Source organism: Misgurnus anguillicaudatus, chromosome 16 (assembly GCF_027580225.2).
Source record: "Misgurnus anguillicaudatus chromosome 16, ASM2758022v2, whole genome shotgun sequence".
Classification (NCBI taxonomy): Eukaryota; Metazoa; Chordata; class Actinopteri; order Cypriniformes; family Cobitidae; genus Misgurnus; species Misgurnus anguillicaudatus.
Genome location: NC_073352.2, coordinates 16,990,506 through 17,002,728, shown reverse-complemented (window position 1 = coordinate 17,002,728; position 12,223 = coordinate 16,990,506). Strand labels below are relative to the sequence as shown.

The 12,223-nt window shown below is 39.1% G+C and overlaps 1 protein-coding gene across 16 annotated transcripts in view; it reads left to right on the top strand.

The window, feature by feature from the left end:
• Positions 1 to 12,223, top strand: part of mbnl3 (muscleblind-like splicing regulator 3) — a 49,047-nt gene that overhangs the window by 16,515 nt on the left and 20,309 nt on the right. For all 16 annotated transcript variants that reach the window (XM_055178418.2, XM_055178421.2, XM_055178417.2 and 13 more), the window contains exons 3-5: positions 10,343 to 10,507; positions 10,621 to 10,821; positions 11,699 to 11,932. In XM_055178418.2, coding sequence (XP_055034393.2) covers positions 10,343 to 10,507; positions 10,621 to 10,821; positions 11,699 to 11,932 — 600 coding nt within the window. The remainder of the gene's footprint in view (positions 1 to 10,342; positions 10,508 to 10,620; positions 10,822 to 11,698; positions 11,933 to 12,223) is intronic.

The window sequence follows — 12,223 nt, the reverse complement described above, 5'->3', positions numbered from 1 at the left end:
CGTTTGTTTATGTTGTTGCTGCTGAAGCCATCTACAATCATGATGTGAAATATATGATTGTATTAAATGTGCTCAGTATTTATAGATAAGAACCTCAAATGTTTGCTAGATCTTTTGTTTTTTTGATATTTGTTTATGTCTGTAATCAGCTCTAAGCCTGTGGGTCATTCATAACTCAAAATACCTGCGGCATTAAACATTGTTTTGTGATCATAACAATTGTATGTCTCTGTGTATGTGGTAACATGCAGCAAAGACCCAGACGAGGCCATTTCCATCTATTCGCAACAGCTGTCTCTTTTATAGAGCTTGAATGTATTATTTGGTCATTTTTTGGCACTGTGCAGCATTTGTGTGGGAGATCTGAAGAGGAGGAGTGAGTGAAAGCTAGACAAGGCCTAGCAACAGTGTCAACCACATACAGTTATCCTCTGAAAACTGTTACAGTTGTTAACACTGGGTGACAGTGACCTGTGTAGATTACTTGCTCATCCAATTGTCTGATATTGTTATTATCAAAGCAGCCAGCTATCACGTCGAAAAACTCAGGGTCAGATTGTTGTTATGACTGAAAGGGAGGAGGAGAAAGCAAGATATAAAAAAGAGAATGATGAAGGTCAGTGTAATTTCTATTTTTATAGTTTGTCTTTCATGATGTTTGTGTGTCTGAGGAGTTTTAGGCCACATCCACACGAAGCAATGATTTTCCTATCCGATATTTTTTTATCCAATCTTTTTTCTCCTCAGTATTAGTAAACACGGAGTTGTCTTAAGAAATGTATAAGGTGTGAACAAATGGCAGAAACAATGTCTGTTTGTCTGACTGTCTGTCATTAATAATATTTGAAATTAAGAGTAACCTGTAACCACCTACTTCCATACTATGTAGTAGGCGAAAAGCAATAGACGAGGTGAGTAGTATGTCCGAATTCATAGTATTCAAAAAACAGTAGGCGAAAAGTACCCAGATGACCTACTACTTTCAGGCAAGAATCAGAAGTGTTCTTTCGATGGATGTTTTAACTATCCGTGAGCCCCCATGAGAGGAGTTATTCAACAAAGAAGAAGGAGATGCGTTCTTTAATTAAAATATGTCTGAAAGCAGTAACTCGAATTTATTCAAATGCAAACGCATATATTAAACAGCTGTCCCTTGTGGATAAATTGCGCTTGTTTATCATCATTTCAGTTAACGACTAACTTGTTGTTATTATAACGTATGTCACGTGATGTATCAACATGGCAGATGCTGTACATTCGAATTAATTGATACTATACACATTCATACCATATAGTGCTGTTTTAACGGTCAATGAGTAGGCACTTCTGCTAATTCAGTACTTACCTTCACATTATGCGATTTCAGACGCAGGGAGTTTAGTTACACCAAAGTCCATTTAAGGAAGTCATTCCACTAGGCAGCCATGTTTCTAAAATCACTTACTAAAATTACAATTAAAAAACATATTTCTAATAAACAAATAGACCTTAATTGTACCAAAAATTTAGTTTCTTTAACTTAAAAACATCATCTTTCCAGGTCAATTCAGTTACTGTGCATTGTGCACAGGTTGTCAAGCACCTCATGTGACTTTGTAAAGAGCTCCTCCCCCAGGAAATCATCAGTCTTTATGAAATGATGATTGGTTCTTTTAACTGGTAGGTGGGACCATAGATATGTATCATAGACTGTAAAAAAAGGTGGACAGCGCTTGTTCGCTCTCTTCCATTGGTGAAAAGTGAAGCCCCCGATATGGCCCTGACATCTTGGTTCTTGAGTCTGCGCAGTAGCGATTTCGGGACCAGTCCTGCGCAGTAGTGAGCAGGAAGTAAAGCCGCGAGATCAAGACCCTGCCCTCGCTCTCGCAGAACGCGCAAATCACACGATATCACAGCTGTCAATCATGACGTGACACCACTGTTTTTATATCATTAAATAAGTAACTAAACACAAACTTATTTTAAAAACAAACATTTGAATTTACATCAGCGTGATAAAAACGGCAGTAAATGACAGAAACCAGCTTCGGAAAAAAAATAATTGAAGTGTAATTCAATTTTTTTGTTGGTCTCAAGTTCCATTGAATAACATGGGAGGCGGGCTTTATGACCTATACTGGGACCAGTCACTGGGGGGCGATCAAGACGTTTTGGGTTCACTTTTCAGGGCTTGTGCGGCACGCTTGATATGTATAATAAAGGCTAGATGTGTTACGGCAGAGTCTCTAACGTCATCACTTGGCGGCCATCTTACCACAGGCAGCTCGCTCACTCATAGCATAGAGTTTTAATGGTGCAAGTACTTTTAAACGACCATAACTTGCTCAATTCTCTACCAATTGTCAAGCTGTTTGGTTTCTTACAAATGTTATTAACGTGGCTATTTAACATGTTTCATGATTTTTTTGTATAAGTATGCAGTGTCATAGGTACATCTTTGACGTTTATAACAAACCAAACCGTTTGAAAATCGATAGAAAATTAAGCAAGTTATGATCATTTAAAAGTACTTGCACCATTAAAACTCAATGCTACGAGTGAGCGAGCTGCCTGTGGTAAGATGGCTGCCAAATCAGACGTTCCACTCAGTTGGCCAACAGCGTGTGCGAGACATCTAGCCTTTATTATACATATCTATGGGTGGGACTTTCCTTACCAGATTGCTATATTGAGCATTGCCTTTTTCCTTTTAATTGTAACAGCAGTGCTTTTCTTGTTATATCCAATATCTTTGGTGACACACACTGAATGAATACATTTAATAAGTGATGCTTTACTAAAGTAATAAATAAAAGTATATATTAAGTAAGTGTTACATAAAAAAAATAATGAAGAATAATTGAAATGCATGTTGTATTTTCTTGAGTGATTGTTAACATCTGGCAACAACGATCACTTCTGTTACACGTCAATATTTCCTAGTACGTTCATACTGAAATGTGTGTACGTAACGGATACCCCGCATGATAGTTAATATTTTTTAAATAGCTCCCACATTTATCTCCAGACCTACCCACTTCCACCCCATTCTTCTCTCTTCTGTGTTCTCCTAGATGCCTACATTTCTCTAATTTATCGACATTCCCTAATGGCTGCTACTGTGTCTTTCCTTGTGCCTGGCTTCTACTGATTCACAAGGTTTTGTTTTTTATTCATTGACCATTAATCCTATTTGGTTAAGCTTGAAAACCTATTAGAGATGCATGAATTACGTATTCATTTAAACTATGTAAATGTGATTCAGGTATTGATATTGCATTGGTGCCTGCAAAGTCTTTTGTCAAAGAAACTAAATGAACTAAAGTACTGTCGTTGGTCATGTCTTATTCACATGAACGTGAGATAAAAACATATTTTTAGGAAATGGAACAAATAAATGGACTGTGTAAAAGCTTTTTCCAGGAAGTGCTGTATATTTAATAGGAACATAACATTGAAAAAAGGATTTCTTTAAATAAATGAGTTTGACGCAATATACTGTAGACAAAAACGTCTCATTCTTAAATTCTCATGGAAAAAACAGAGGAGCTCAGATGCAAAAGTCACTTAACGCCACCTCCATCAACAATGAGATAATGATAATAACCGAATGCTTTTGGCGTGTATTATACGTTCATTGGGGGGGTAATGCTATTTCATGCATTCTGACTTATAAACAGTTTAAGAGTTGTAACCCTCATGCTAAACATAAGCAAAGTGTCAAAAAAAGCAGTTGAGCTTGTGACAGAGTATTTCTTGGCCAAACTCACGCCTCCTTTTTCCTACAAGTTTCGGAAAGTTTTTTTTTCAAGCAGGGTATCCGTTACGAGTGATTGACCTCATATTTCTTTTATGACCCCATAAAGGAAGCCTGCCCTGCATGTCAAGTGAGAATGAGAACAAGCTTTAGCATTGCTCTGTTGAGTAGAATTCACCAGTATCACTGCACAGCACGCGACAACTTTTATCAAGATGGTTCGACAAAAGAAATGTGTTTTTGGATGTAAGGAGAAGAAAACCTTATTTAGCTTTCAATAGTCCCTTTCACACATACAGTCTTTACTGGTAATTTACTGGTAAATTGCAGTTAACAGATCATGTGTGAACAGAACCTTTCCGGTAAATCAGTGCTCCCAATTTACCAGTAAGACAGGTTGTAAGATTACCAGTAATTTACCGGTAAGCGCTAAGTGTGAACGAAAATTATAGGATTACCGGCATTTAGACCGGACGACGTCAAACCGTGCTGACAGCTTCGGGCCAATCATAGCGCTTTAATACAGATGACGCGTTTACCCCCGCACTGTTTACGGACGTTTCCACACACATGCTGCTTGAAAGTTGAGCACACCTGAAGTTTACGTCCACATTTCTTCACCAAAGTTGTTTAAAACAGCTTACCGCCGAATTGCCGACGTCCTTAGCACGCCCTCTGTGAAGCCTAACGTGCAAACAGTAGTGTTGTTAAAAACACATTGTGAAAACAGCAAAATACGGACCGTGGTATGAACGACGTGGATTGTTTACAAATACAACACTGAGCTCGCCGCGTGCTACAGGTACTTCCGCTTTCTCAACGAATTTACCGGTATTTTGATACTGATGTGTGAATGATGTCTTACTGGTAAAATAACGGAACGCCACTGCATGTGTGAACAGCACATTTTTGTATTTACTGGTAAAGTCATTCTGGTAAATTCATGGTAATTTACCAGAATTACTGTGTGAAAGAGGCTAATGTCTTGACAAAACTGAATGCAGTTAGTTTTTCCCGGACAGCAACGTAATCGCGAATGGGTTTATGTTTGCTCCCTGACTGCATTTCGGAGAGGGCTGCTTTACAAACAAGGCTCAGTTTGACACCGAATTTGCCACTTGTTTACAACTGCTGAACTGTTTAGGAGTCGCAACCACATGCGTTAAGTAAATCAAAATCTCACGTGTTTTGTTTGCAATCGGCGCAAATGTGCATGTAATGTAAACAACATGAACAACAGCAAACATTTTCCACCTCAGTTGGCATTGTACTGCACTTACGACATTTACACCTTTTAAACGGGCAAATGCAGAAAAAAACAGATCAAGATTTACGTCGCTTTTTTATGAAAATAGTAGATAAACAAACAAGGATTAATTACCAGATAGAGACGTCCTTCTGTAACCGTTGCTGCTGTTGTTCCTGTTGATCAATTACTGACTCAGTATCCGATTCTGGACTATATGTGTAAGGCTGTATCCCCGCCCCCACCCCCAAATCCTTCTTGTTGTTTATTGGCTGGAACACTTTGTTTTGTTTCGTGGTGCTAGGTTTGCCCACTGTGTTTTTATTGCAGTTTGCGAAGTCTGGGCTGTCTACAGAGATCGCCTTTTTTAACAGTTTGATCAGCAGACAGGCAACAAGCAGATAGTGAGGAGATGTTTGCTGTATGTAACAAAAAAATAGTATGGTCTAAAATGCGTGAATTCGCTTAGAGCACCTTTAAGTTTGATTTCCATTGATGTCACAGCTGTTAGATTATTATCCAAACTGCGCATACTCGTAACTCTTCAGCTCCGTTCATCGTACGCCTTCAAGTGTTCGAGTTTTTCTGGCAAAAAACAGAATAGCTGTTCTGTCTTTTAATAATCTGACAACACGAAAGACTCTCTGGACATATGAAGGATGAAATACTATAGGTAACAAAGATTAACATTAGATTGGCAAAAACAGTGTGTGTTATTTGAGCTTTAAATACTTTCACTCCAAATCCGCTTAATCTCCGCTTCAGGCCATTCCCAAATACTGGTTTGTTGGCAGAATCCATTAGGAGTGTGTCGAATCACATTTGTGCCAATAAAACTGAGCGCAGGCCTGTGGATGAAAACAATAATCAGAAAATTTTACAAACTAAGACCAGTGGTCTTACGAATTAAAAAAGAAATTGTGATCCATACCTGGTTTATACAGATGGGACAATAGCAAACCAACCTATTTAATTCTTAAAAAATAAATCTATAAATAGGAAAATGGTCATGTTAAGTTAAATTTCAATGGCACGACAGCTTGCCTAAGATTATAAGTTGACTTTGTTGTCATAAGCCTACAGTCTCATTTAAAAGCCTCTACCAGATGTGCTTGACTCTATTTAGTAAATATGGTATTCCTAAAAGGCCTCTTTAAGAATATGCTTTTTATCAAAAACAAATTACTGTGATGTAAAGCTCAGATTTTTGGGAGAATATTCTGGTTAAAACAGATCAGCTGTTTGCGTTCTTCATTTTTACATTTTCTTCCCCTCTCCCCTTTCTCAATCCCTGGCCAATCAGTAGTAAGGAGACAGAATGAGGCAAAATTACGCCCTGTTGCCGGGTGTGTTACCATGGCTACGCAGAGGAGATCCCTGACCTAGTCCATCCTACATGACATGACTTACAGCTTTTCATCTCTTTCTCTGCTCGTCGGGACTCTGATCCCTTAGCGCAGCTCTCTGTGTTGCTTTTTGTATCCCAGTGTACTGTTTAAATGAGCGCTGTGTCCTCTGTGTCTTTCTGAATGTTAACTCATGGCTGTGAAGCTGGGTTCTCGTTTGCTTTGGCAAGTTCACCTGTCTGCTCCTCTGAGATGGTCTGCTTATTACCCACACACTCCCAGAACGCTGCTGATGCAATTGCTCTCAGTGTTGGCCTGTGAAAAAAACGTACAAGTGTCAGGGCTCACAATTCACAGTGTTGAATAAAGCTGTAGCTGTATGCATCCCTGTATGTGTGGGAATTGTAATTGTTGAAGATGCTTTGTAGCTGGGCTTTGTTAATGTTGTTTCACACACTCATCGCTGACCGTCGGATGCATATTGCTCACAAAGTTTTGTGAAATCCAGGCTAGACCTTACAACGTACAGTCAGTGGTCTGGTTAGGTAAAACTGACCATCAAATGGAGCTGCGTGTGTGGGTGTTGCATTGAAGGTGCAGCAGTGGGATGGTGGACAATCTCCAAGTCCTCAGAAACACTGCACCCATCCATCACACAGTTCCTGCACGCTGACACTTCAGACACCCACTTTCATCTCCATTAAGTGCACCTCATCACACCGGCCAGCAAAGAGACACCCCCACATTCTCTCACTTCAAATTTTGTTAAGAATTCATCAGTGTTAAAAGCAAGCCAGAGGCTCCTGAGGACAAGTGTTTCAATTGCTGTAGCTGTTGGACAGTTAAACATCTCATTTAAATGGAGTGACGCTTTGACGTCCAACCACACATCTCGACTCCAACCGTTATTCCGCAAATTCCATCCATCCATTCTTGTTTAGATTCCACTGTGGTTGTGGTGGTATTCCATTCAGATTCCTTCCTGTTGGAACCCAGTCTTCCATGATAAGCCGCTCAGCTCGGTTTGTGAGCTTAGCATATCTCATTGGAAAGTATGAGGGCATGTTTAAGTGACTTGAATTTTTGTTACACAAGGATTTACAGATTTTAAAAGCAATTCAAGTTATTTATGCACTTGCATGCGTGCTGACAGAACATGTCATCTATAATAGCAGTACAGAGTATTTAAATGGGGTTTATCCCTTCTTCCCTCAAAGATCTGGATGATACATTAGAGAAAGATGTTTAGTGCGTCAAACCATCATGAGCACTTAAAATGTGTATATTGCATAAGCAGTTAAAACTTGACACAATTCTTTTAGAAAAAACGTCTTTGTTGAATTTATTTTTTTAAAGAGCACCTATTTCATTGCTAAAAATAACGTTATTTTGTGTATTATTATTTTCCACATAGCATACATTATTGTAGCTCCAGATTTCACTCTCTTCCTGAAATACACGGATTTGAAAAGCTCTGTGTCCCTGATTGGCCAGCTAATCTGTACGTTGTGATTGGTCTGAATACTTCTGAAGTCAGCCAGAAATGTGACGCTCCTTACCATGTTTGAAAGATTCGCGCATGATGCAATGCTAACAGGACTTACATGCTGTGAATCAGAAGCGGGAGGAATTATGATAATGTCGGTCTTGTCTACATCACCAATCCAAGGAAGTAAACTGTTGCCTACAATTCATGTGTTTGTTGTAGTCCAAAAAAAGAGATTTACGTTGGAGATGATAACTCGCGTCATTGTTTACTTTAGGGTTTGTACCTTTTGCATGTTGTTAACATGTACTAATACTAGAGATGTTAACAATTAATCGATCTTCGATTAATTGTCGTTAAGAATTAAATCGATACAACTTTCCGATTGTCGAAAAAGCAAGCACGTGTTTGCAGTGCCTGCGCAAAGCACATACACAGCGTGTGAAAAAATTAAACAGGCGTGCAGAAGTTAAACTATAGCCATGATCACAATTGATGCTCGATGACAAACACACACCTGGGCTTTTTAACCTCATTCGAGACGAGGCTGGCGGCTAACGCAACGAAATGGCATCCGCAGTGGATCTGATGCCGAAAATGCAAATACAGTTAGGATACTGAAAGCAAAGACCCTCTTCGGGGAAGCCTGCAAGATTAGCATAGCAACGCTGCTATACACAGGGAAGGAGACCAGAAGCCGTTTTTAATAAACAGATTAAAATTTAAAACTTAAAATCTGGCAAGAAACTAAAATGTAAACTATAAATGACTGTCGTTACACTCTGAACGCCCGCAACATATATCATTGATCATTATTATTTTGACTGGCTGAGGCGCTACACGCTAAACGGGTTTTCTAATGGAAGGTTGAAATCTTCATAATATAAGCATCTTTGCTGAAAGTACGCCGCAGGTCTGAGCTGAGGTGACAGGAAAAGTGCCCTTTGTGTGCTTCTTGGATATAATTGCAACAAGCGGTGGATCAATGACTCAGACCGCGAGGTGAACAACCAGAAAAATAACACTTGATGATAATGAAACTTTTATTTGTCATGGACGCACAGACTTTCATCCGACTTTGCGGAGTGCACGTTATGAGGCGGAGTTTACTGTGTCTATTAGTCATTATATTTCATTACGAGATTAAATTGATGATTTTTATCTAAACACCAACTTATGTTATACTATATACTATATATGTTGTTTTAATTTATGCAATATGCGATAAAATAATGCTGTAAGTTTGTAAAATCAATTTGAATAATAATAATTAAAAAAAAATAACAATTTTTAGCAGATAGCATCGACCTGAATCTCTGACCCCTTGTTCAGACCACCGTTGACGTCCTCGCTGTTTGTCGCCCATCTCTTTCCATGAGGTCGTAATGAGGTGTTTCTAAATCTGGTTGTCATTAAAAATTACGACTGTTTATTCCTGTAACTTACGAGAAATAAATGATGTGAACTGCACTGCCTCGTTCTCATTGGTAGTCGCTCATCAATTGCGTAAAGTTAAACTTTTCTCAACTTGGTCATGTCTCGACAAGCGCCACTCATCCGGTCACCCAACGGTCACTTTTGCTTGTGTCGCTGGAAGTCAACAAGCTTCCATTGAAATGAATGAGATCATGTCGCTCTGCACTGCTAGTCGCTGGCGGTCTGAATGCGGCGTGAATATGTATAACTTTTTAAAGTATTAAAATTATTCCGTTATTGCACACCATTGCCATATGTGTATTACGGTATGCAACTTTACGATATATCTTGCTGTCCTGCTTTCGGTATATCTCGCAGCCCAATTGTTTTTCACTCAGTGTTCACTAACTTTCTAAGGTTTGTGTTTTTCTCATTCATTTTATCCATAGAGATTTTAAATAATTTTGTGATCTGAACAAATTTAACTTCAATATAAGTATCAACTACAGTCCCATGATGAATTGTAATTCACATGATCAAATTGAACATGACTGCAGTAGTGTGTAACTGTAGAAATGAGGGTGCTTGGTTTTTCCCAACAGGGTTATTAAGGTTTCTTTTACATCGCAGAACTAATGACGTTACTCCACAGGTTCATTGAGTTTGTCTCACTGCTTGTTTGTTTAACCGTGTCTGTCGCTCAGACAGCTGGATGATGAGCATCATTGTATATGTGTGACCTAAATGTGGTGTAAACATGTAAGATTGTCACAAAGGCACTATGACAGATTATAGATGTGAACAGACTGACACTGTGAATTCATTTGAAAGTGCTGAAAATCTTTCAGTTTGTCCCTAAACGCTGTCATTTCGTTTCATCTAATCGATTGATATTCAGACCTTTACATTCTGCCACTCCTGAGATTCTGCTGTTTTTATTTAATATGTTTTTCTATTATTGTGGAAAGCACAGTCAAATATCCAGGGATTACCATTTAATTTATCCTTTCAATCACAGAACCCTTATCTTCCTGTCACACAGATCTTTTAGTAGCTGAGATTCATTGCGATTTGTCTCTGTCTTTCTTTGTCTCCCTCTTCAACTCAACAAGGGACGTTGTACACGTGATAACTGCAAGTACCTGCATCCCCCGCCTCATCTGAAGACCCAGCTGGAGATAAACGGCAGAAACAACCTAATCCAGCAGAAGACCGCGGCCGCCATGCTGGCCCAGCAGATGCAGTTTATGTTGCCCGGAGCTCAGCTGCAGCCCATCGTGAGATTGCATTTATTTATTAATCAATAACATTTGGATTATCACTGTCTGTTGGTTTTGAAACATTGGTTTATTGTTTTGTATAGTCTCTGTCTTCTGTGTGTTTTTTCCAGACCTCTTTTCCAGTAACGCAGTCATTTGCCAACAGTCCAAGCGTGGCTTTCAGCCCGTACCTGAGTCACATGAGCCCGGGTATCAGCCTCATGCCCGAGCTTCTGCCCAGTGCCCCCGTGCTGGTCCCGGGGAGCCCCACTGGCATTGCCATGGGCAACGGAAATTCAACGCAGAAACATGTTCGCACAGACAAGCTTGAGGTGTTGAATGCAGTAAAAAACTCTTAATGCTTCTTGATATGGCAAACATTGCTCATACTATTGGTCACACTTAGGTCCTGCATTTGAACAATTTAACTTGGGTGTGTATCTCATTCCTGGTTGGTTTTGCTATAGATATGAGTGATTCTTGGCATTGTGCTTTTTAAAGAAATAGTTAAAGGAATTATTTATTATCATGCCAACCCAGAAGTATTATCTTAATGTCATGTTATCTTCTTATATAGGGATAATCCAAATGACTCAAAAAATATGTCTTCTAAAGGGAATTGATACGTTTGTATCAGAAAGTTAATATTTTGAGCTTATTAAACAATATGGTGGCATGTTGACAACATTAAATACATTAAAATCAGATTTATTTTGATAACTCTTATTAAAGGGGACATATCATGAAAATCTGACTTTTTCCATGTTAAAGTGCCATAATTGGGTCCCCAGTGATTCAATCTACCTAGAAAATATAAAAAAGTTCAACCCAGTAACTTAGTTTTGGTAAACCATTCTATGCAGGCATGTGAAAAAATAGCTCATTTAAATTTGGCTCCCCTTGTGATGTCAGAAGGAGATTGTACCACTCCTTACTCTGCACTATTCAACCACGGCACTGACATTTAGTACAGAGATCAGCTCATTTGCATTTAAAAAGTCACACATTTTTGCTCACACCTAAAAAATTGGCAATTTTAACATGCTATAATAAATGATCTATATGATATTTTGAGCTAAAACTTCACATATGCACTTTGGGGACACCAAAGACTTATTTGATATCTTAAAAATGTCCCCTTTAAAAAATATTCGGCATGGCCAATTACCTTCCTTTACTGGATTTAAACATCTTCTTTCCCAATCCCAGGTGTGTCGAGAATTCCAGCGAGGAAACTGCACTCGCGGAGAGAACGACTGCCGCTACGCCCATCCGATGGAGGCCGCCATGGTGGACGGCAGCGAGAACTCAGTCATTGTTTGCATGGATTACATCAAGGGCCGCTGCACCCGCGACAAATGCAAATACTTTCATCCCCCGGCTCACTTACAGGCCCGGATAAAGGCGGCACAGCACCAGGCCAGCCAGAACGCTGCTGCAATGGTGAGTCATGCAGATGTCCCATTAAAATTACACCAAATTTAAATCGCATTTTAGCAGTGATGCTTTAATTAACTTAAAGGTAAAATTCATCCCCTTTAATTTAGAGCCACTAAAGCCATACATCATTCATTCAGACAGACACATTTAGCTGTTTATTGAGTTACAAGCATGTCAGATTTACATAAAATATGTAGTTTTACACATGCCTGGAACACACCTCCTTAATAAAGACCTTAATCTTTACTGCTTAAGAAACAGAAAATCTATGTACAGACCTTGACGAATGAACAC